This window comes from Barbatula barbatula (assembly GCF_947034865.1).
Source record: "Barbatula barbatula genome assembly, chromosome: 10".
Lineage (NCBI taxonomy): Eukaryota > Metazoa > Chordata > Actinopteri > Cypriniformes > Nemacheilidae > Barbatula > Barbatula barbatula.
The window spans coordinates 11,913,190-11,940,036 of NC_136773.1; the positions used below are offsets into that span (position 1 = coordinate 11,913,190).

Here is a 26,847-nt window from a genome sequence, read left to right on the forward strand (position 1 = left end):
AATCATCATAGCTCACCGTTATGAACTGCGGTAAGGTAAAGTAACATTGATTTTTCTCAATAGCGGATTATTTTGTATTTATAACTCAAAACATACTATCTCTAGGTTTAAATGGATAGTTCGTTCAAAAATACAAACTCTGTCAACAGTCATTTATCACCTTGTCATTCAAAACTTGAACATGACTGTTTCTTCTGTGAAAACCAAAAGAAAATATTTTGAGAAATATGTTAGTGGTTTTGTATCCATACAGTGGAAATCAATGGGCTACTCTGTGTTTGGTTATCAGCATTCTCCAAAACATCTCATGTGTTCTTCAGAAGAAAGTCATACAGGTTTGGAATGACATGATGGTGAATAAAGGGTGCCAGAAACCTCATCTCACGTCATTAAAACATGTACATTTGCAAATGTGTGTCAAGGTATGCCCGGCCACATGCACCCCCCCGACCTCTTCATTTCACGCGCTAGATTCATTTATCATTGCGTTTGGGATTTCCTCCAAGCCTCGTGGACGTATTTATTTACTGTTACATCTATAAATACCAGCACTCAGTCCTCTCTTCCGGCATCAAACCAGCGTGTACGGCTCACATACTTCCAATGAGTTTGTGTAATGACGTGACACGTTCAGCGCTATTTGTTTGTTTCACTGTTATCATGAACCATCATCACGTTATCGCGAGTTAATGGTTAAAATGCCCTGCTGTAATTGCATACAAATCTCCACACTTCTTTTATTGATGTTTCAGCCTTTACATATTAATCAATTCTATCTGGTTGAAGAAACAAAATGAATGAAAGGGCAGCTGCCAAAATTTGCCACTCAGAGGTATTTCTTTTCCATCAGAGGTCACGCCGGGGTCACATCTTGCCTCCGGAAACAATTAAAGGCAGCATTATTTTCCAGGATGTACAGGCCGGTTCAAAAAGCCTCATCTGGCAATATTAGAAGTGCACGATAAGGGCTAAGCAACGCTCCGGTGAATTATAAGTTTGCACTCAATGCTCGGAGACCTTTTATTGAGATGCACATTCACACTCCTGTGTGCTTTGCTGACAGACCAGTCAGGGATTTTTTAAATATCAGCAAACTAAACTATATTGAACATCCATATTGTTTCTGGGTAAAAGGTACATGGAAGTAATCAAACTGAGCCCTGGGAGCTGATATGTGCATCAAAAGACCTTAATGCAGCGTTCTGAAATGCGAAGGCAGGAGGCCGTGTGACTCCAGCCGACGGCTTCAGGGAACTCGAGAATGCTAATTGTCATCAAAAAAATATGCAATTGTCTGCAAGCGACTTTTGGTTTTAATGCACAAATGGAATTTGCAGCATATATTCTTAAAGCATGAGCTAATGGTTGTTTCTATGGCAATGTGTGCCTGACTGTTTTATCCCCTGAAGCTGATTCATGGTAGGACATGGGGTTTATTCCCAGCCGACAGATGTTCATACAGAACATGGTATATTAATTCCTACATCTCACGGGTGATAGATGTAGGCCTAACGCTTGTATTGTATTTATATTCTTAAAACTTAGAACTAAGCAGCTAGTAAACAAAATAAAAACTGCAATAACAAAACTTTGGATTGGTTTAATTTGGTGTTATGACCAAATTATTTCTATTGCAGTGCTTCCATGACTGATAAATAAAATATTTCATAGAAATATAGTTATAAATTGACTGAAAAGGGTTCATGAACTGACAATGCATACTAGACAAGTGACATTAAAGTTTCACTTTGTGGTCATTTGTTTTGTATGCATTGTTAGGATTTTAAATACAATACTTTTGTGAAAACAAATTTTGTGTTAGCCTGTATGAAACAAATACTGTAGTATAGCATAGTGTAGTATTTACCATAGTAAACTGTAGTGAATTGTAGTATACTACAGAAGTAAATATAAAGGTATATAGTAAATTCTAAAGTATGTTTTCGTGGGGGAGTGCACATAATTCATAGGAAACCCTTGCAAACTATATATATCTGCTGTCCGTCTGAAAGGACTTATCTCCATATTTTGTCATTTTCCAATATAAATCATTTTTATAAGTCAACCTTTATGTTTGTCACTGCACAGCAAAACCACCGGTTTTAAAAAAGGTCAAATTAACACTCACGGTGTATATGTAATCCACACTATAGAAGTGTGAATTATATTGACATTGTGAGAGTTAATTGATTTTTTTTAACACTGGCGATTTTGCAGTGTGGGATTTGGAAATATATAATAAATATAAAGTATTAAAATGCTTGTCAACTTTGACAACACAGTATGTTATCGTTGTTCTTCCATTTCCTAAAAAAAAGCATTTGCATTCTATTAATATATTTTTAATTACCAAGACTGAAAACATATGGGAGCTTTATAGCTCCTTAAGTTTGGGAAGCTCTGTTCTAGTGTAACAACAGAGAAACCCGTTTAAAGAAGCAGAAAAGTATCTACTGTGCTGTACTGTACATATTTCCTACATTGCTTAAAAGGTAATGCAACTGTCCAGACGTTACATTTATAAAAGTGTATGTAAATGCACGTTTTTCTCAGAGTGGGTACTTGAAAATGTGAAAACATTTGAACAGCGAAAACAACGGATGGGGATTTCATCGTGTTGCCACATCAAAGCCTGTGTGACTGACTATACTCTATTATTCTGTATCCCGCTTCCATCACTGGGCTTATTTAAGTGCAAGACACTCTAGGCTCATTTTCCAGCCCTAAAGAGCTCAAGGCTGCTGTCCTGTAATGAATTATTTTGCTGCTTTCAATCATTGAATGCGCACATGCTTCAGGAGCTGTTTTATTCAGTCATGATTGATCTGCCCTTGGTCTCCCCATTCATTTCATGCTTTCTAGTTTTTAATACAACGGGGGGAGTAAACAGTATCGGCCGACTCTGAGGCAACTAATCATTCTGTTAATCTGCAGGATATGAAGTCTGTTGAGCTAAACAGTAATGCATGATAGGTGTTTTGTGGGGGCCGAACAACAAACAGTGACTGACAGAAAGAGCAGGTTTTAACGGCGTGATTGAACGACTGTGAGAGAGACGACAACAACACCGACTGTGCGCGCGATCTTCTTCATGTAAATGGAGACCAAAAATAATCACAGCGTGATGTGACTTTATTTTAGTTTAAAAACTTATGCATTACTTTTCTTAACTACAGTACCACAATAATCCTCTACTACTGTTCATAATTAAAAAAATGTCTATATCCTACCCACATGAAACACGTTGTTCTAGCAAACCATTGCGGTGAAATCTTTGTGCTGCTGTAAGTCCCTGGCGAGTTTCTCCAGTCCATGAACTAATTACTCTAAACCTTTCCAAGCTTCCACAACAGTCATCTTTTCCCACACATTACTGAGGCTGAGGACTCCAGAGGCCTGACTAGGGTAGAAGATGGAGAAGAATAACAAAACTGGGTAACATTTGTAATAAAGAACCCATGTTTGAGTCAGAACCTTTTGAAAGAGATTAGACAGATTATGTTACAGGGATGGAAGACACAGACACAGATAGAAAAAGAAGCTCATGTCCTCAGGACTGGAGTAAGGGTCCCTGGTGTGAATCATCGCCCAAATGTTTGACAGCGCACACACGAATGCGCACGCACACACACACACACGTCCAGACTTAACTGATGAGATAATTGCAAAATCGTCGGGTTTGTTCCATCTAATTACTTCTGGGGGGAGTTCTTGGTCGAGGGGGATTAAACTGTGCATAGAAAGTAGTTATTTGTGCAGAGCATGAAATCAATTGACTGATAACCAAAATAGGACCGCCTCTGTGTGGTCTCAGGAGAACTTAGACGTTAAAGTTGGAATTTAGTCAGCGGACAGCACACACGAGTCGACTAAATAGATAAACGTTCGCTGTCACACACAGAGACAGGTACAACCGAGCGTCACCGCGTCACCTGACAATCCATACGGATCCATCCGCTCCACAAGGAGTAAGGAAAGCATTTTTATTCCTTGTATATAAGTCAAGTCCTAAGTATTAAACTTGTTCTGCGTTGTTAGTCTGATGAGTGATAGTTATTTTTTTTTTTAAAGGTGTGCTATTGTTTTTCAAGCAATCTGAATGGCTCCTCGCTGAAAGTACAACCCCCGGAAAGGGCCTCGGGCCATATCTGTTGACCAGAATATCACATAGCAGTTGTTCTCAGCCTGGTCAGTCACAAGTAGGAAAATGATTGAAGATCTGTTCTGACTGAATCATTGAGTTAATAAAACACATATAAGCACAGAATTGCACATAGTTAGAACGGCAATATAAAGACTGTAAATGGGTTTATATTGTTAAGAGAAGGAAATGCTTCTTGATCTTTGCGATTTATGTCAATTAAATCCAAACAAATTGTTTTGTGTTTTGCTGCAAATTCATTTTGACTGGGGATGTAATATTATCAAAATAGCAAAATTGTCTCAATATCATCGTGGTCACATGACTGTATGAAACGATAGGTGTGCCGGGCCTAACATAGCGAATGTTAGAAAAGGTAATAGATGTTAACTTTGGCAAGGTCCATCTGGTACAATCGTTTTATTTTATAAAGGGATTTTTAGTTCTTTGACCCATCTCATACTATAACTCATACCTCTAAGCAACAGTTATGATTAGAAGATAAAGAACAGAGATGCGTATGGCATGTTTCCAAGTCACCATTTGTCATTTTAAATACCACAATAAACATCGAACAGTGGACTTTATACCAAGGTATTATCGTACAGTTACAAATTGTTACATCAGATGTCAACATGGGGAGGTTTACATTTAGTCATTTATCAGACGCTTTTATCCAAAGCGAGTTAGGGGAGCAATAAGCAATATGTCATAGTACAATAGGTGCTAATAAAAAGTTACTAGTTTTAACAAAAGCTAGACCACTACATGTTGAGAGAAGAGTGTTAGTGTACCTTTTTTTTGTTGTGAGTTGTGCATTTTCTAGAACTTTAAACAAAATGAAAAATGGATTTACATGCAGCAATAACAAATATCACCTCAAAGTTGTTTTTTTCAGTTGTTGTAAAATTAGTAAATTGTTAGTCTTTTCCCCGCTATTTCTTCAATCTTCTGTCATTGATGACACATGCAGGGTTTCCCCACCATGATGAGTTTTTTTTTGGCTTTCTGTGTTTTCAGCCCCACCATAAGTATAAAAAGATACAGAGGAATGATATGTGATGCGATCTGGGAAAAACCTGTTGGATGTCGCGCCGGGAAGTGTTCAGGGATATTAAAAACAGGCTGAAAATAAAATGTTTGTCAAAATTGTGATATTAAGATATTATTCTATAACCTCTTCTCTCTTTCATCTCTGAAAATATTGTGACAAAATGTACTTGTTTAGTGCTGAAAAATGGCGATTTATATAGCTATAGCTGATGTCTAAGGACAGGCCGGCGGAGCTGCAAAAAATCCTCTCTTAACACTACAAAGACAGTTCACCTATTAAAGGTAACCACATTACATGAAGAATGAAGGAGTATCAATGCAGATTCCCACCAGTCCTGTGTAAACTATGGCATGCAACAGTTTTTTATAAAACAATTTTGTGAGATTGCGGAGCTCACCGTCTGGAGCATCGAGTTATCCCCGGTCTGCTGCTCATTTGAGCCGCCTCCAGACTGCAAAACATACAAGGCATGATCAAAAGTTCAGACAGTTCAGTCCGTAATGTTTGCTAGTGTCCTTGTGTAGTGATAGTACTCTTAGCACTCCTGACAGAGCTCTCGTTCTTTAAGTGTGCCCAGCAACATTTTCCTTACTTTCGTTTTATTAAAACGGTTTTATACTGTATTTTTACAGTAGACTTCAACACTAAGAATTTTTTTTATTTAAAGCAAGTCTTTTACCACTGTAAAGTGACTTTTACTTGTGATACTTGACTGTTGTGCTTTTATTTTCACAACCTAACTTTAAACTCGTTTCTCTCCAAATTCCGTTCCTGAAAATCAAAGCCCTCAGCCGACTTCAGATAGCCATAACTGTTGTAACATACAAGGTATGAGCAATTTGATTTGGAAAGGGCTTGAACCCAGCTTTCATGTGGTAGCAAACATTTGAATATGTAAATGTTTACCATGTATCGGGTTTTCCCAGATCGCATTACATATTATTGGGGTCACTTTCAAATCCATGTTTTAGTAGTTAATTCAAATTAAAGTCAATGCAAAAATGCAAATAGGCTTGAATTTGCTGGAGAAGACACAAATTATGCGAACTGCGGGGTGCAATTGTCGCCGTCGCACGATATTTGCTTCAATCGTGTTTTCCACGGAAGTTGAAAAATGTCAACTCCTGCGGCATATTCAGACGAAAATGTATTGACTACTATGGTTTGAAACGCAAAGACATTCCCTGTTGCATGAGGTTTTTATTTGCGCCAGTGATGCGGAAAATAAATAATCCTGTGAACACACAGTTAGTGTGATCGTGCCTTTAGTCATCTTTGTAGGAACTAATACATGCCAAAAATTTGGTAACAACAGCACCAGAACACAGCAGAATGTGTACACATTATTTACTTCAACACTTACCCTGTTTAACCTTCTAAAAGGAATTATAAAATGCCCAACCTGGCATTTTTAATCTGGACCGATTACCACCTCAAAAACTTGGCCTTGGACTTGAAAAACATGTTTAACATAAACCAAACACACACAGAGGTTACAAATATACTTAGTATTTAACTCACTGCAGAGTAAATGCACACACAAAAGCAAACACGTACAGCGCAAGCTATCTGATGCGCACAACCTGTTAAATGCAAATAGGTTTTCTGGTCTGTACATACAGTATAAGCGTGCTTTGGACACGCGCACAAACAACATAATATAGACTCGTTGCGCTATCGGCTGAGGAACCCATTAGCATTCAGTGCTGTTTGTCCATTCACCCGTCCCCGGTACGGCGTAAACACCAGCTGTGAGGAGAACTCAGGTGGAGAGAGAGAGATGGAGGTAGAGAAAGAAAGAGACCAGAATTTCACCAGTGTCGTGGAGGGGAGTGTGAATGCAATCAATCTGAGCACAGGAAGTCAGAATATGGGCATAAAGAAAAGAGACCCCTGAGGAAGCCACCCCTAAAGATACAGGACAGAAGCAAAGTCGCACAGACTACATTGATATTTCATGGACATTAAAGAGACGCCATGAAAGGTATCCGATCAAATGTGTCGGGACTGTTCCGGGTCAGTATTACAGAAGCGCACGGCTTTCACCTTACCCATAAGCCCTTGGGCTATCATATCTGTGTCGTACTGTATGTGTGTTGGAAACGGATCCTCTGTTGCGTTTTGCTCTCTGTAGTTGCAAGGCACTGTTTTCTATCTCGAATGAGGCCATAACATCAATAATGCAGTATCCAAATGGCCAGCAAGCAGAAGCTTGTTACAGTAAAACTTTGACAGATCATCAACGGGAGGAGTTTGTACACCCTCCAGAGGGACCTGAGGGATAATTATACTGGCAAGAGGTTAAGGTTTCATGAGCGGGGTGACAGAAACTATGCTACAATCTGTTCTGTGTAAGCCTGGAAGACACGCACAATTTTAGCGCACACGCATGAATATTTAGCATCCCTGTTAGCAAGAGTCACTCCTTCGACTGTGAAATCTACATGAATTACAGCTCTCCACCAGTGTTAGACCATCAATCCAAACCCTTTCACCCGAATTACCGTGGAGAGCACATCCTGGGAAAAGCTCATGTTAAATACAACGAATAGCAGTGTTTACTGAAGGGGAAAGAAACTGTGGTGTTTACTTGGTATTATTTTGTGTCATTAAGTTAGTTTGGTGAACGAGGTCCAAGAGTTTCCAACCTCCTCCTTTTGATCCCTCACTTCCTTCAGGTCAACGCCGAGTACACATGCTCATCTCCACCCATCAATCCCGTTCTCCATCCCATGTCACCTCTCTCCTCACCTTGGATTGATGCCTGTGTGCGTGCGGGTTTGTGTTTACACAGACGGCGTGCGTGGATTGATGTGTGCCGTTGACTACGTCGCAAGGTTCATTGCTGACAAGTTAATCCGGCAGAGGCAGGGCACAGAGAATCACCATTAATAACGCATGGAAGGAACAAATAATATATAATTCCACAGAGCTGTGGGCTTACCGCCGGCCTCTTCAAAGTCAGCAGAAATGCGTGTCTCTCAAAGAGGGGGTCGAAACATGATGTTTGGAGGTGCGGGTTAAGAAAGGATGTGCTGAAAATAAATGTCAACAGAATACAGGGGATGATTTTTCTGGTCACGGAGTTGAGGAGCAGAATTGGGTTCACATAAAGTAGTGTGTGGGGTGAAGTCAGGTAATTTGGGCCATGTTTTGACAGGGAGGGAAAAGGTAAAGGTTTATGAGGAAACGTCAAAAGTCAAAGATTGTCGAAGGTTGTGGTTTTGGCCCTCGACTCAGTTTACGTCAGTAATGAAGGGTTTTCTCTGGCTACCTGTGTCACTGCATGTTTCATTTCTGTATGTGTTCGGAGTAGAGCAATTATTCGGTGTTCCTAAAGATGTATAATTTTTTTATATATATTTTTTGTATATTTTTTTAATAATTTATTATTAAAATATTATTTATTTATATTTAGATGATTAAAAACAGTGTATATATATATATATATGTGTGTGTGTGTGTGTGTTGATGTACTGTAAATATCTTGCCTGTTCTATAAACACCATACCTTTTTTGTGTTTTTGTGTTTTTCTTATTTTCTCCTGTAAAGCTGGAACAATGCACATTGTGAAAAGCGCTATATAAATGAAACTGAATTGAATATACTGTACATGTGTGTGTGTGTGTGTGTACGTAATATATTTTGTTTATAATAATTTTTTCACTGTCCTTCCGAAGCCTTGGATGTCTAAATTGACTTTTTAAAGGTCCAGTGTGTTTTTTGGGATGATCTATTAATAGAAATGCAATATAATATACATAGCTATGTCTTCAGAGGTGTATAAAGAGCTTACACAATAAAGCGTTATGTTTTTATTACCTTAGAATGAGCGATTTCTATCTGCATCCACCGCAGGTCCCCCTGCATATAATTCGCCAATTCAATCAGTTGTCGTATTGTTTCGAAAGAGAGGGTTGGAGTGAGCGGTTGGTTGCAACCTTGCTGCTAGATATTACTGACTGGACCTTTAAAAGATGAAATACTGTATTGACAAGCACTTTTTGATACTTTGCATTGCTTAGATATTTGCAAAACCCAGACGTAATTGATAGTAATAATTAAAGGAAAATAAATAAAAATCACAAACTATGGAGATACAAGGTTTCATATATATATATATTTATATAAACTGTATATATGCATGCACACACACACACGATATCTTTAATATATAAAATATGTGTGCAGTATGTATCATGAATGTAATGTACTGTGCTTTGACTGTAGAAACGGCTGTAGGGCAAGCAGGGGTGGAATTATCTGTTGACCACTGAAAGATAGGGTTTTGGGGGGTTTTAGAAACCGTCACTCAGAGAGAGAGAGAATGAGCAGGGCATTCAAATGGATGACAGGTGGGATGAAACAAATATCTAGGAGATTATGAGATTATGTTTTTATTGACGTTATGCCTCTTTGCCTTTTATCAATTCCATTGGGGACAATTAGATTTTCAAACCTCACCTTGCATACCCCCACCCTAATATTCATAAGCATAGAAGGATTTTGACATACAGTCCAGGTCCATTCCCAGGAGAGATAATGGCATTCCGGTTTTCCTCTCTGAGAGGTTGAATTAATCTCCAAGGTGACTCTGGGCATTAAAGCTGTCGATAGGTGCATGGCCAGAGATACCCTGTATGAGACATACTGAGTGGATGCCATAAACCCAGCGCATTCAATCTCTGAGAAATGGATCAATGCTTTACAGGGCGCCTGTAAACAATTTGGAGACTCACCTTAAGAAAAGGGCTGAATGTAAGCAATGAGACTGTCTGAATGATATTCTCAAGTGTCAGAAAATCATTTACTTAGAAGTCATTGCACGAGAAGAAAAGCTTTATGCTTTTAAATATATAAATATGTAAGAATAGTTCATGTATATTTCTAGATTGTGAGTAATGTTCTGAAATACCGAGGGTCGTATAAGACCATGCTCCTAGTTCACAACAGAGATTTAGTGACCAATTTGTATTGAGTTAATAATCTGCATCTTTTGTTCATTTCAATGGACGTTTAGGAATTGAACCTATTTTCAACAGTGGTAACTATTGTTCTTACAGTTTATTTTATTCATTTTTGAGCTTTCAGGAAATAAGATCAACACGCACTTTTAAAATCGTTTCATTGTTCAGATATTTGCAAAGCCGAGTGACAAACATAAAGGGTGACTAATAATAATGATTTGCGGTAAAAACTAAAAATCGTGAAATTTGGAGATATGAGGTTTCGGAAGGACAGCAGCGATATGTTTATGGACAATTATCATAAATATAGCTGGTTTATGACACACTGAAACAAAACTGCTTTTCTGTTTTTGCTCTTTGGCAGCATGAGAGCGATAAAACACACAGCGACATTTACATTCCTACGACGACCATTATTTGTGCTTCATTTTGTTGCATTACCACTAAATGACTTCCTGTCTTTTTGGGTAGTATTGCACAAGGCGCCCATTTCATTAAAGTTAACTTGGGTGCACATCACGTCGTAATTACAATTTCCAAACGCAAACGTAGGAATCTCCCTGGAGGGCTTGAAGGAAGCAATATTTTCCACAAGATAAATCTATACAAATTAATCCACACCCAATAATTACACATATTCTTAGTTTATAAAAACACAATGCATTGAAAAATAACTCAAATTCAATAATAAAAATTACATGTTACTGCTTATGCGTACACACGTGCATACAACACATATTGAATTGCAGTCTGTTTACTCATGAGGCAAAAATGAATTGTTCATACAAGCTATATTAACACAACATTTCATTTCACAGACACCGCTGTGGTGGTCTGCGTTTAAGTAATCCATGAAAGCCCAGGGTGACAACTTCATAATCACATGCTTCACTAAAGCACATTTGAATGGAGATTTAATCACGCCCTGTTAGTCTCTATCTCTTAAGGGCATAATCATGCGCGATCCATTAGATGTCGCAGAAATCCTAATGCACATTAGGTGCCCCTTAATGTAAATCACAGCGTGTGCTGGTTTTGACCTGTAAACCATTCCAGAAAACAACCTTTTTTTACAGTATGTAGGATATAACTAGCTTTCGGCTGAACTCCAAGGATATGGCTAGCTTTGGGCTGAACTCCAAAATGCAAGCTTTTTGTTTATAATGTTGGGTTAAAAATGGAAGAAGCATCATTTAGTATGATTCGAGAAGATATAGAATATTCTATTGAAACCCTATATCTATTTATACATAGCATTTGCTTAATATGTTCTTTTTTGGCTTACTTATATTCAAATTATATTATTCAAATGATATGTTTCTTATCATTAGATGGGATGCCCCGATGCTTTAAAGGGATACTTCAGGCAAGAAACTAAACTTCCCCATATTTTACTCACCCTCAAGGCATCCTGACTGAATATGACTTTATCCCTGAAGAATAATGCAGGCAAAGCTCCAAAAAGTGAATTTTTCGATGAGGCTTTTTTTCCAGCAAATGACGCAGGTCAAGTAAGTTCCGGTGACGATTTTTCGTTTTGTTCCAATAGTCTCCTCTGTGCGGGAACTTTCGTCACGTCATTTGCCGGAAATCAAGCCTCGGGTTCATGCGAAGCAGAGGGATAACGGAAGCTAGACATGAACATTAATAGCGCTGTCAATATTGATATTTTTCTTAAACAAACGCATCGATTCGCTTCAGAAGATCTTTGTTAAGACCACAGAGCTGTGTCAAGCAGTTCTTTGATCGACGGATGCTTTTTTTGGAGCTTCAAGAAATTGACACCAATTCACTCCCATTCTACCGCTTGGAAGTAAATGATATGTGGTAATATAACTGCAACTGCATTATTCTTCAAGAAGAAAGTCATATTCAGCCTTGAGGGTAAATAAAACATGGGGAAATTTTGTTTCTTGCCTGAAGTATCCCTTTAAATGTCTGTCTGAAACAGCTTCCTTACGAGTTACCTTCATACTCAAAACGCTAGCTAGTGAGGCAGAAAGACTCGCTCACACACAGTAGCGCTCAGAGATCAAGAATAAAGCAACATATAATATTTGACTCCAACTTCAGGTGCAAGCCCCGCCTTCATTTAGAGGAAATGCCTTTTTAGCCGATCTCCAAGCTGCAGTCACACCTCCTTACTCAGGCCAATCCTTGAGCTCTACTTCAGGTGCTTTATAGCCCGTCTGTGACTTCGACCAAATTATTCTAATGCCCCTGACAGGGCAGAATCGCCCATCCTCATGCTGCTGATTGGTGAAGTTATCTTTAATTGGTTTAAACTTTGCCCTATCTGCCTGGGGATTGGCAAGCTTAATTTTAGCAAAAGGTCAACATCAATAAATCCAGCTGAAGAAGGGAAGGCAAGGAAGGAAGTGGAGAAAGAGAGAAAGAGATAAGGAAAGATAAGAACCGGTGAAGAAGGACACGGTACCCATTACCTCAGGAGGTAGAGGGTGGACGGCAGAGAAAGTGGAGTGTGACCCCTGGCCCCCGCGGCCGCCGTCCAAAGTGCAGGCGGAAGATTAGAATCTCCAGCGGCATGGCTCCACCTCCGTGTCTCCTGTTTATTGCCGCTGACCCCTGGCAAGATGGGGTCATATTTTCATATAATGGCAAAGCTACTCTGTTAGCATCCGTCGCTAGCCATATAATAAGGCTAAAATAAAAAGGACACAGACTATGTGGAGGACAGGATCATAGAAAGGAGTGGAGACAGAAAGGATGGGTGAGAATGTGATGGACAGCTAGTTGACCCAGAGCTAAAAGGACAGCTCAATTTATTTTGTGCTGAGAGGTATGAGACTGAAATTCAAGCCAACAAAGACATCACTTCCATTAACCAACACGCCATTCTGAAACAGCGGCTGGGTTTATCCAGACATGACTCACCTGTATAAATCATTAGCATTCCTGTACTTTATCACCTTTGACAAGCGCTGGAAATCAAACCGGTCATTATCCTCTCTTGGATCCTTCTTTTTTTCTGAGGCACTGATCTACATCTCTGTAATACTCTTATGTACATAGACACTTTCTTCCTCAAATTCTCACATCTCTGACTATGAAAAAATGTGAAGGAAAAGGAGAAAAAATTATCAAAGCAACCAGGGAACAAATTAAGAATGGAAATCAAGCTGTCATGAATTTAATGTCAGTGAAGAATATTAGTTATTTTTGCTCTAATCGGGGTTGTGAATTACTAGGGGCATGATGAGATCTCGTGGCACGACGCGAGATCCGACTGGTCTTGTGAGAAAACAATTTCGTAACGCAATTGGTATGATGTGCTGGCCTCAAATTGTGACCATTTTAGTCGCATATGATCCCTAAACTTAACCTGTGCAACCTCAAAATATATGTGGAAGCATTTGTGTGAGTGCACATTTTATTGTGGTGCGATCTGTTTTCATCACTGTACAGAACACGCTAATAACTGCATGTATGTGCATGCTATGAGCTACAGTGACCGGCCCGGCCATTCAAAGACGACGTGATTTTCCATCCCGCGGTGCTACGTTCTGACCGTTTAACACGTGCTAGACGGACGGGTTTCAACGTTCGAGCACAGCTCTCACGTCTGTAGCACCTCGTACATAACTGTGTGTTTACACCGGCGCCGTTAAGAGCGTCAAAGTGGCCGGAAGTCATTCATTTTCAATGTGAGCCGGCGAGTCTTGGCAGCTGATGAGAGTTGAAATCAGGTCAACTTTATGGTAATGAGCTATGACGCGGTTCGGCGGCAACTAATGGGGTCCACCGCTTGAGAGGAATACAGAGAACGCAGCCCTGTGCACTTTGGTTCCGGCCACATACGTCAGAGCGTCCACAAATCTTTCTACAGTGTTGTTGGCAGGGTGGCCGATAGATTTTTTACTCTCTCGGTGGCGGCGGTATGAACTCACAAAGTATGATTCACACTTTGCTCTTTTGCGTGCGCAATTTCGTTATTTTAAATGTAGACAATGTAGGCAAATATGGAGCAATGGGGTCACAACGCGCATACGGTGTGGTACTTTGGGAGTGCCCGGCTGAACAGCACCTGAGCGATTTTTTTACTTTGAAAACAGTTACATAAGAGTATAAAGCAGTATATCATAGTTGTACTCCAGTACATTTCATAAATACAATGAAATTGTAAAAAAATTATAATAACCTTCAATACAGAATTAAAGTACATAAAAAATTCAGTACCTTTCTTCTTTTAAAAATAAAAATACTAAAGTAAAAGATAAGACGTAAAAGTACTAGATTTGAGCTTGTACATCTACAATGTTAAAATGTAAAAAAAATGGTAGTGAAATAAGAGGATTTTTTCAATGTAAAAGCACTATCATAAAATACCTATATTTATATATGTACTTGAGAGCAACAATAGTTACGTATTTTCCACGTCTGGTAAATCTACCAGCGGGTATTAACTGGCCTATGCTAACCACGCAAACCCTTGTGTACAACACATACTTTATTGACGTTCACAGCAGGAAATTTCAGGAAATGTGCCATGCAGATGCTTAAAAATGGCCCCTGAACTTCACTACACTGGAGATTGATTGTCACCCGTATTGATTGTGAGATTCAGGGACCGCTTGTGCCAGGCTGAGGTCAAAGATGAAAGTGCACATGCGGTGTGAGGGCGCGCAGGGGCAGCACGGGAAAGAGTGCGGGGCTGATGACAGCTCGATTCCGCCGTGGCTCGGCTGCACCGACACAATAAAAGGTGACAGGTCCAATCAACCACTCCATCAACAGCTCCAGGCCTAATGCTCTCTCGTGTCAGAGCGAGTTAGAAAAGACCGCGGTGACACCCCCACATGAGACAACGAGACACGGAGAGAGGGAGAGGCAGAGCGAGGGAGGACAACTCTTTAATGGAGATCCAGAGCTCTGTAAAATAGATACGTTTAAGTATCTGCACTCTTCCAAATAGTTGAGCGATTCTATCTCTTTGTCTGCCTGTGTGCAAACCCCTCCACCTCACAATACATGGAATTTTTATTTAGCTTTTTACCTCAAAATAGCATCGCCGTTGACTATGACGTCTTTGTGTTTCAGTTGGTGTGACTTTGACTGTTTGGCTGACAATGAGGTGTGACATGTACTGTATTACTGTAAATATGTCTTACAGTAAATCTGATACATTGGAGAAAATAAAATAAACTGAAAAAACAGGAAGGGTGGTTTTGAGAAGATGACAGGAGGAGTAAAGAGGGACGACGAGTTGCGTGCGAAGATAAAATGTTCAGTCTGAGCGAAGGTTCTACGCGTTCCCTGTACCTGCTACGAGGGCCGTTTCTTCGTTTGTTGGATGGCACCGATGTGGCAGGTTCACCCGAAAAGCCACAACGAATTGGAGAGCGTTTCTGTCACCCGCTCTGCCGACTGGAATGGAAAATCAAACTCACAACTCACGGGGTGCAGCTCAGGAAGAAAATCCCTCTTTCGCTTTCAGGGAGGTGAACAGGGTTCACAACACACCTGGTGCTCTGCCGAGGTCAAGCATGAGGGGCAGTAGTGTGTACCATGAGATCAGCTTAAATCACGAAGAGAGGATGAACGTTTTGTTGAATTCATATTGCAGTATTCCAGCCAGCTGGGTCCCTTGCAGTAAAGTTCTGTGTGTTTAAGTACTTTGATATAGATCATGGCATTACATGATTACCATATTTATTTGCAAATGTATTTTTAGAGTACTCAAATAATATATACAACTTTACTTTGATCCCAAAAGAACATTTTTATCAACAATTTATCTTAATTCATAAAACATGAACACTTCCCAGATAGCATAGGTACATCTGTAAGATGTCTGCTAAAGATCTGGAAATCTGGAAAACCTCCGTGTAATAACATGATAACTGATAACATCTCAGAAAAAACATCTTTCAGACATTTTCTATATGTCTATATAACATCTGACAGGAAACGTCTCGGAGTCGTTTGGCAGATTTACTGTTAAGGCAGACATCAAATAGATGTCTCCCAGATGTATGCTTTTTTTGAGTATTTGTTCATCTGCATTACATCTCTGAAACGTTTCATGTCAGACATAATATAGACATTTAGAAGCTTTCTGTAAGATTTTCTTTGACGCATCTTTCATGTTCTTAAACAGCGGACGTTTTCCATATCTTTTCCAGACATCTTTCAGACGTACCTGTGCAATCTTGGTAAATGAGATTTATTTGGCATTCTTCTTACTGTAAACGCTGTGACACTCTTTTAATTATTTTCTTAAAGCTCAGGTAACACTTTTGTTTTCACCTCGTAATATTACAACACACGCATTTTAATGACTGCAACAGTTGTGTTTACAACTCAAAGCTGATCTCTACATTATGTAGATGGTTGTTGTTTATGTTAATGTTTTTGCATCCTTGACTTGAAAGCTAACATGAACATTTGCTAGAAATGTAAACACCTGCTACATCAACATTCATGAAAGGATAATTGTCTTGCTGTCTTTAAGAGCTAATAATGAGCTTTTTTCAAGCAAATGAAATGTAATTGTTTATCTCCAAATAGGGAGTAGAACTACTTATATTAAAAACACAATCTGCAAAATAGATCAAAAATATAGCCTGGTAAGATTTAACATGCTAGCGTGGGATTGATGTTAGTTTTGCTTTACAGTTTCCCTTGTTCTTTTGTTGTGAACTTTGCAATTTATGATTCCTGTGTAACTACATTTCTGCTGAAACTAAATTGTCTTTGCGTTAAAACTTATTTTTGTGGTAAAGTGTATGACACTTTAAATTTAGTCACCTCTGCGCTAAAAGCATGTTAGAATGCACCAGGTCATTGTAAATGTGCCATTGTGTAGTGTAAAAAGAACTCCAGGCAAATTTAACCTGAATTTAATTCGCTCATTGTAACGCTATTAGGGCAATAGGGAATCAACTGGTTAGTGTTTATGTTTTATAAGTTAAATACAGATGGCAATGACAGCTAATGAATGGAGATGGTGGAGATAAAATATATGGGGTGGGTAGGTGAATTGTAGATATATAGAACATCTTAGTGGATGTCAAGGACTGACAGACTTTTTCTCCCTCTTTGTTTTTACTGCTCTGGCCTTGATGCACTGACAAGTATTCAGCTTCAGCCATCATCAGCCAACCTTCAGCTGCCTCCTTCAATAAAGCCAAATAATGTATATTTCATTCATGTTTTCTTTTCTTTATTGCAATGCAATATACAATGAAACTTGTGCAGCAGCTGGTGTGTGTGGGATGTGTGAGAGCTTCACCGGCTATATCTTCTATTTGATTCAAAATATCGATCATGTGGTAAACACCACTAGAGCTGCTGGTGTGTGTTCTCGCAAAGACTCTTTAATTTTTTTTTATTTACAATAAATACAAAATAAAGATGTTAGAATGCCCGATGGCATACAGAGAAATGGCTTTCTCAAAGTAAAGCGTGTACATTAGTAAAAAACAATGAATTAATATACGTAAATACACAAAAGTAATAAATATATGAATAAACATAGAGAACATTGAACCTGAGATAAACATTTGACTGAAAAAAGATCAAGAGACAAGAGATCAGCACATTTACGTAGTTCCAAAAACATGGTATAGACCGGGGGTTTTAAACTGGGGTCCGGGGACCCCCAATGGCCTCCAGAATGTTCCAAGGGATCCCCAGAAAATTCTACTGAAGATTTTTGCAAACAATATGTTGCATTTATTATTTCACACTTTTCTCCTTACAGTTTAAATGCTTCTTTACAAATGTATATGTATTTTAGAAAGGGGGTCCCTCATAAAAGGGTTATCATATTTGGGGGTCCTTGGCATGAAAACGTTTGAAAACCCCATATAGACAAAGCCAGTTTACTTGAGGGTCAGCCACCCATTTTCAGCCACTGAGATTCTATCTACTGAAAAAGGGAAAAGAACTGTAAATCTTTCACGATTACATCTTAATAGTACACCTAGCCATTTTTAATAGTCTCATTTCTTATATTCATATTCACAGCCGTTCATCTCCTCATACTCATAGGCGACCTACTACCTAACCAACTTAGTTCCCGTTCCCTAAATTGAGCTCTCAGTTTCAAGCAGGAACTGCATTACAGCATTATATGCTTTGTTATGAGAGGATTTTCCTCTTTATGTGTGGTTTTGTGTGTTTATGTACCTTTGCTTAGGGTTATGGCTATAGCTGGCTGACTCCAAGCTAACAGATGCCTGGCTGAAGCAATGATGACAGGCTTTGAGAAGGGCCTGATGGGTCTGTGACTGTGGCCGCCTACAGAGCCACTTTGCTCAAGTGATAAGTGGGATCAGTTGCCCTTCCTTCCTTCCGCCTGCTGCCCAGACCTGCATTAAAGAGAATATCCTAGGGGCCAATACTGCAGAAATAACCCTCATGAGCTACCATTATGCCACGCGTGAGCATTTTAAGATTAAGGAAATATTTTCTTTAGGCGTTGTGGTCGTTTAGTACAGTGTCTGATTTGCTTTTTAAAACGCTGTTATTACAGTAGATGGTTGCTTTCTGTGGATGTGCTTTGAGCTAAATATGAAAAATAAGTATTTGTGTACTTCTATATTGACCAGTTATAAGGGCAAGATAATATTTTTCCTTCCCAATATCGGCTTATAATGTTAGAAAAGGTGATTTTGTGGCTAAAATATTTATCATCTAGTTTTTATTTCTTCTTTTTACCCTCTCCCTGACCCTTTGAAATAAACCATTTTTTCGCTGCAATGCCTTTAAAGGTGCTGTGTGTTAATTTTACGATGATCTATTGACAGAAAAGTAATAAATAAATACATGTCTTCAGAGGTGTATGAATAACCTACAACTTACAAAAACAAAGAGATTTTATTTCCTTGGAATGAGCTTTTTCTATCTACATACACCACATGTCCCCTTACACAGAATTCACCATGTTGTTTCTACGTAGCCCTAAACGGACCAACTGCTCTACAAAGCGTGTTTCGTAAATAATTTATATCCTTCAGCAAAGAAGCAAAAACGCGACATGTTTGTCCTGTGTGAGCCACCGTAGTGTTTCGAAAGGGAGGGGTGGAGTGAGGCGATGGTTGCAATTTGCAATACTTCTTAAGTGGAGAGGGTCAAATATAAAGTGCTGGATTAGATTATCAAAAGCTAAATAAAACTGAAAAAGATAAATGCTCAAAGTATTAAATAACCCACATTGCCTACTGGCTTCCCACAGGTTATTTTCTTTATACTTACTAAAGCCAAGCTTGGTAAACTTAGACGTTATCTAAGAGGAATGCACTAGAACAGCACTGAATCCCCACTCGTCTCCATAGCGATGATATTGAGTGACATCTCGCCCTTGATTATGTTTGCGGGAGCTCCGAGTGAATCAAAAGAGCTGTCACAGTCGCACAGCAGCGGGCAACACCAGTAATCTCCACTTCTCAGTCAAAACGTCCTGCACGTCAGTTTTAAGATTAAACCGTATGCATCATTTCAGTGCCGTAGAATGACAATTTAAATGCAGCCCGAAGTGTTACACAACATGATTAAAGTTAAATTTCTTAAAAGGTGCGTAGCTTTAAGTGGACAAGACAGAAGGGGAAAAGGGATTTGGCTGAGAAATTCACTGATCCCTATTGGCCGGACTCCATCAGAATAACCAATGAGGTGCTTTGGCTCATTAATGCTCTGATGGGGAAACCGAGTGTGATTGGAGATTCAAAGTTTGTAGGCACATTCCACGGCAAGCACACGTAGCCCTTGGCAAACAGCAGACCAAACGTGCCCGAGTTTAGGGATGCTGGGTTAAGGGATGTTGAGCACCCTGCAAGGATGAATTAAGGACAATGGGAAGATTTGAAAGGAAGCAAGATCAAAGAGATACTGAAAACTCAGCATGTGAAGGACACAGGGGTAGTTTAAGAAAAAATTAAGCAAGAAAGGTAAAATAAATTGCAGATCTCGCTGGATCTGCCCGGGCACTAGTCAGAAGTAAATGCCCTATTGACACCGTAGCCGTATGACCGCTGTCGTAAAAATAAATGAGGGATGATGCATCACATCATCACGTCCAATTTTAACCGTCCTGAAAATAAACATGGAATAGCTCAGCTGTGATCTATCACAGCCAGCCAATCACTCACAAACATTTCAACATCAGACACAGGGATGGGTGTAAATCGGAGATTCACATCTGAAAATGTCCGATTTATAAAGAGAGGCTGTGTGTTAGATTTTGATGTGTTTATGTGAAATCTTCTGTAAAATCACTAACGTGACTTTTCTATAGCAATATAACAAATTGCATAAAAACATACATTTATTAATAATATTCAGAATAAATGGCTCTTCAAACAAGTACGATTTAGTCATTCTAGCTGTAGGTTATAAAGCAGTGCGGTAAGCTGACTTTATATTTGAGAAATATTCTGTTCTGGAAGCATTATGAAAATTATTTTATTAAAACAACCGGGTTATAAAGCACAGAACATATTCATGTGCTTTATATTAAGAAAGGTGAAGAATCCAGTCTAAATGAACAGTATTCTGTTCATAAAACTTTGTTATGAATTACAATTATTATACCGTAACTGTACATAACCATGAGATCTGGTCTTCTCTACAGCAGTAAAAATAAAGAATTAAACAGCATGTCCAGGGCTGATTCAATGACTAATTTTCATTTGGACAGTAAATCATACACATAAGGATTTAATACACGTAAGTGATGAAAAATCTTGCCATTAAAATTACAATAAATCACATTAGCTAATGCCTACACCTACCCTAAACCTAACCTTACAATTATAAAAAATTGTCATTTACTGTTGTCAAAACGTGACAAAAATTATGCAGTATTGAAGTGCGCATGCCCAGTGGAGGTAGCTGTATCCCTTCCAGCCAAAACCCCACAGGCAGGGGTCCCTGGCCACTGTGTTGCTCTTGTGTGAGATGTCAGGGACTTAACTGCACTAAAGTGCCACCTTGTGGAGAGGAGAATCAAACATTTGCAATAAGTAAAAAATGATCAAGGAAAGTTCATTTAAAGTAGTTCCTTTTAAAGTAAATGTCCCACCTACATATTTTCATTTTTCATTTAATGCAGGGTAAAGCACAATTTTGTAATACACAATTCTTGACCAAAAGACAAATACATTTCTGATTGATCCATGTCTGTTTTAACAATGTAAGTGGGTAAAACACCTTTATGGATCATCTGGGTAGTTCAAATGTTACGTTACGAGAACTTAACAAAATTCTCTCAAAAAGCACTCTCAGACAAAGGCACAGTGTCCATATGCAGGCGTAATGAAGCCAGCCAAATACTATCTGATCTATATAAAAGATACTTGATCTTAAAGTTTCAAATAAGGGTCTGTAAACAGAAATGGTCAAATAAACCCCACAGGCCAGTCGACTCCCATTTTCTTTTCACTCTCTTTATTTCTCGCTCTCCTTATCCTCTTTATCCCTCGCCCTCCCGCTGTAGTACCACATTACCGAAGTGATTTCCTCTGGAGGTACACCTGTGAAAGCACGGGCGTGCGGCCCTGTTAGAAAAATATTGCGTTCTATAAAACTTCTCCATAATCGGGCCAGGTGCAATAAATCCAGGACAGAAATATTAAGTGGGGCTGATATTTCCTTGGCCTCTCTCCAGCGCTGCTAGTAAAAACCAGCAGTCAGAATGACCTTAGCGTTGAGGATATATCATACCGAGAGGGGGGATACTGGACGGCGACGATGGCAGTCAAACATCCGGTCATGTGTTTCAATGATTCCTGAATAATAAAAAATGTGTCACAGTAAACTCAGTTATCAGTGTTCATTAGATACCAAATTATGCTAAACAGCATTATGGAGGGCTGTAAAGGGTTTAAAAGAGCATTCGTAATGATCTGTGACTTTTAAAGGAGGCAAGCGGTCAAACGGGGATATTGCAAGGACGTCACAGGAAGATTTTTGCCGTTCAGCAGTAAAAGCGTTCCAAGCCTGTTCTGCATAGATTTGTGAGAATGCCACATCAGCGTCCACCTACACGCAGAGACCCACACACATCCACCCTGACCCTCTCTAACATTCACATGAACCCTAAGCATTCTCTACATCGAATTCACACATCAGCAGAACACAGATGGAACTCAATTCTTTAGTAAAAGAATAGTAAACGCTACAAAATAAATATTTTAGGTCTTATTTCAGACTTTGGTTCAGTCACCTTGCTGTTGATGTCTTGAGACAGATGATTAGATGGATGTGAGAAAAAAATACAATTCATCATTGAATGTTATGAAATTATGGACAAAACAAACTTAAAATAATATCTGTTGACATTATAGACGTGTGGTTTTAGTCCAGTTTTGAGTTCTTTATTTGAATTATATTCATAAATATTTGAGTTAACCTTTTAGAGATTTTAGAGATGCATCTTGCACTGCACTTTTTGAAACTCACTAAAACCACCAACTAGCAAGCAGCATGGCTTCGCGACGCTAATATTTTTAGATTATTTAAACAGAAATACACGTAACCTGCTCTTCCACAAACATCTGTCACAAGTTTCTATGGAGAAAGTAATCAACACAGGCATGGTGATGGCATTTGTCATAAATGAATTGCAGAAATTTCCATTACAGAGGAAAGAGAAACATACAGTACAGAGTACCACATCAAGAATATCAAGCAAGCTAGTCAGCACATCCTAGATGCTTGAAACCAAAAGTGCACATTGTAATAATGTGCTGAATATATTAAGGGGGAAATGTTTTATTGATCAAGGATGAAGATACAATGGGGAATATTTAACGCCACATTATTTTCTAAATTTGTTTCCGAAGCCTGCGAGTGGGGAAATAAAAAAAATTACCCTTCCCAGGAGGGCTCCAAAAACAAGCTTGAGATTTATTTACACACGGTTCACAAAGTAAAATCAAAGGGAACAATAAATAAAAGTGAGAACAAATATTCCCTTGAACATTTCCAATGTGATGTTCGCTGCTGTCTCTTTAAAGCTCATGGTCCCTCCCCCCTCCTCAGAAACACAGAGAGAGAGCCGTCTCCACTAGCAGCCAAAGCCTGTCCATAAACTCCAGCCTCTTCCTCCCTCCATCTGGCAGTGCGTACAGGAGAGAGAGGAGGGCGAGAGAGTGAGAGAGAACAGTGCGTGTGCGTTCACAGGGTTTCGAATCACAGGCAGCTCCAGCATCCCTCTCTCAGACAGAGTCTGTCGTCACGGGCGACAGGAGGTGTCTCATCCGCTGTAGAGACGGAGCGTCAGCAGCCGGTGGTCGCCGCAGCAACAAGAGCATCCGAGGAGTTACTGTGGAAGGAAAGGCTGCCTGCTCGGCTGGGGGCTCGGAGAAGGAACGCGGGGCCAATCTCCTCCCTCGCACCTCCTCTGCTGCTTCACTTTGTCAGTGAAGGACAGCTGTGGGCGAGCGTGGATGAACGGACAGGGCTAGGGATAAAAGAGTGGAATCAGTGGGTTTGCGTGTGTGGGAAAGTGTGAGAGAGAAATGAGTGTGTGAGTTGGTATGTTTCTGCATGATAGTGAGTGACGGGGCTACTGAACACACAGGATGATCTAAGCTCAGCCGAGCCGAAAACTGTTTTCCCTTCGGCTCTGTTGGGAAAAAAGAAGAAGCAAACCAGCACACTCTTTCTAGTACTGACCAGAGGAGAGGTGAGAGAGAACCGTATTATAAAGTGCTCTATATTCCCACTGAGGCTGATACGATTAAATTTGGTGAGCTCATTCATATGTTTTCCGTTTTATTTGCTGTCTATAATTGATTCTTTGTTGTAAACTGTAAGAAAAAGGGGGTTGTTGAAAATATGAAGATATGTGCATGAGAAGGAGAGGGATTTTTTTTAATTAAGAAAACATGAAATAATGACAGAAATGGGCAAACTGCTCTTCCTCGTGTCTTTCCAGGTGCTGCGTGATATCTTCTGGTCCCATTTATTGGCAGCAACGATTTTGGAAGGGCAAGTTCTGCCCTTTTATTTTCTTCCCTTATTCCCCGGAGCAAGAGATGTGGAATTTACCTCCTCGTGACTTTTGAAGAACGCACAGCTATTATGAAGTGGTAGCTTCTGGATTTCACACATCTTTAAAGGGAACTAGATTGAGATGCAATTCCTGTCAACCATTGCTGCAGGATTTCGAAAGAAATGACCAGAAGTAAAGCCTTTGGTTAAGAATGTATCACAACACATTGTAAGTATGACTGCATTTTTTCCTCCTGTATAGCTTTAATTGAAATGTTTTGGTACCTCATTCATCTCATATTCTTGCAGATATATATAAAAAACAAACAAGCAAGGACGAGTCCACACAAACACGCATGCATAAAGACAAGACCACATACCGTAAAACTGAAGGACACATTTTTGTTCTTTGTGCAAAAGGCTTTTTGGGCAAGTATATCTGACTCTAATAGAGCCTTTTTTTCTCTTACAGATCCAGTGCAGGGAAGAGGAAAGCTGGAATATTTGGACACTTTTTGGTCACATTTTGGTGTTGACTTTTAATTTATAAATACGTTATTTGCCCAAAACGTCTCAGATATTAAAAAGAGCTGTTTTCGAGCAGTATTCAAACACTGAATGTATTGCAATGTTGGGAGTTTTCGTTTTCTACCTGGATTGGATTTTACGATAGTTCAGATTGGACCTTCTCGCAGCATGAGGATCTGTCTCTCTACTGCACCATGCACAAATGAATGCAATCCTCCACGTGTCTTCATGGAAGAGATTTCTGCTTCATAGATAACAGCTTTCAGTCCCAGATTACCCCTAAGCACCCACACAGTCAAACACATATTTACAGGTACAATGAAATGAACCACCACATTGTGCGCATTTTGTTTATTTTCCCCGGAGCTTGGTGTGTGTTTCTTGGATATAACAGCCTTACCGTCCTTCAATGATTCCAGCACCTTCTGTTTCAACCACATCCCCGAGATGCCCCGCGGTACACAGCAAGAGGAGGCTTGACCCCAGACCCAGAGGTCTCTCGGCTGCCCAGGCGTTTTTAAGATGTTGAACCCTCCCTGCGCGGCCCGAGCCCCAGATCGGATCAGTAGCACTGCGGCTCCCGGTGGCCCCAGACATGGATCGTGGCTCGGCTTGCCCCTGCCCTCAGCGCTCCGCAACCCGGCCCGTGAGCAGCCTGTGAAGGATGTCCCAGAGCGGAGCTCCGGCCCGGGAACCCTCTGAGACCCCCAGTCAGAGAGAACAGATCCGCAGCCACATGAAGATGGTGATCGAGCAGTTGGAAGGAATTCTCAAAGAGCTGAAAGATGTGGCGCACGAACTGCGGGAGGTAAGACTTAATCATTGTGTGAATAGTTCGGGAGGCAAGGTTACCAATTTGGAGAACTGATAATCGAGCGCACATTTCATTTGATTCATTTCACCGAGAAACCCTGCGTACAAGCCCAAACCCCTATTATTGCAAGAAAGGTATTAACCATCAGCCATTTCACTCTCTGAATAGTCTCACTTGCTGCTTTTGATTGAGAAACGGTTACTGTAAATGGGTCATAAAAAGAGCCGAGTGAAAAAAAGAGAGAGAGAGAGAGAGAGAGAGGCGTAGATTTAAATCAGAGGAAAGAGGACTTTTCCTGTGACATCACATCACATGCTCCTTGGAATTCTTTGAAATCCCAAATGATATGAATGGGACCAGATTGCTTTTCCATAGGGATAGAGCGTTAAATAAAACAGATACGAGGAGACAATAAGTGAGAGGCAGAGAAAAGAAAGATCGAAAGGGAAAGAGGTGTGCAAGGTAGGAGTTGGGCTTGGCAATGCAATAGTTATGTAAGCACTTTGTTATCGGCTGGATTCCTACTGTATTATACCAACTGCCATGGTTACACGATGAAAAGATTTCACTGAGCGTGTGTGTGTGTGTGTTGCTCTATGTGTGCTTAGGAGAGGAGCTGACGGGAGAGAAAAAAGACAAATGTGTGTCTGCGTCAATGTCACATTTCAACTGAATAGATTTGTGTACGTGTGTGTGCCTGAGTGTGCGTGAGATATGAAGGTATGGAGCAGAAATAAGCGAGATATTGTTTGTTTAGGAATGTGGAAGAGAGAGGATTAAGTATGTTCGTGTTAGTGTGTTTGAGGTTTGCATGCACGTTCTCTTTTAATGAGAACTGAGAGAAATAAATGGTGTGTGTGTGTGCGTGTGGATATGTGGGAAACATTTTTGTCATCAGTCCTGTCAAAAACCATGAAAGCATGAAAGTGAAGACTAATTAAAATGTTTCAAGAATGTTCTTAATACATGTCATTCTCTCCGTACTATATATGTGTTGGATATTTCGGTCCAACACCAATCTGCACCTTTTCAGACTATACCTACGAGCTCCCCAGACACAAAAGTCTTCATCCACATCCACCTCAACTCTCACTTTTGTAGTTCAATTTCCAGATCCCGTTCCCCTCTATTCCCCCTAGATCATGTACCGTAAAGCCAGGGGAGGCCCGACTATACACCCTTAAGTCTCTCGTTTGCGTTCTCCGTGCAGAAACGTGATTGATGATGTGGGAATAATACCCGCTCCGGCTATTTATAAACACCAAGACTCGGCACGGTCCAGTAAACCGCTCCACGCCCACACTACATATGGATCCAGCTAAAAATAAAGTCAGATACCTTAAAGCTCTGAGAGGAGGCCGTCGCTTTCTGTTTGACTGTGGA

General features: G+C 39.9%; 1 protein-coding gene across 2 annotated transcripts in view; it reads left to right on the plus strand.

Annotated features, from left to right (window-relative positions):
* Nucleotides 1–23,166: 23,166 nt before the first annotated feature.
* Nucleotides 23,167–26,847, plus strand: part of insyn1 (inhibitory synaptic factor 1) — a 52,955-nt gene continuing 49,274 nt past the window's right edge. The window contains exons 1-3 of one of the 2 annotated variants that reach the window (XM_079465381.1): nt 23,167–23,877; nt 24,067–24,351; nt 24,595–25,458. In XM_079465381.1, the coding sequence (XP_079321507.1) occupies nt 25,315–25,458 (144 nt within the window). In that variant the 5' untranslated portion in view covers nt 23,167–23,877; nt 24,067–24,351; nt 24,595–25,314. The remainder of the gene's footprint in view (nt 23,878–24,066; nt 24,352–24,594; nt 25,459–26,847) is intronic. The other variant, XM_079465382.1, reaches the window with a different exon arrangement.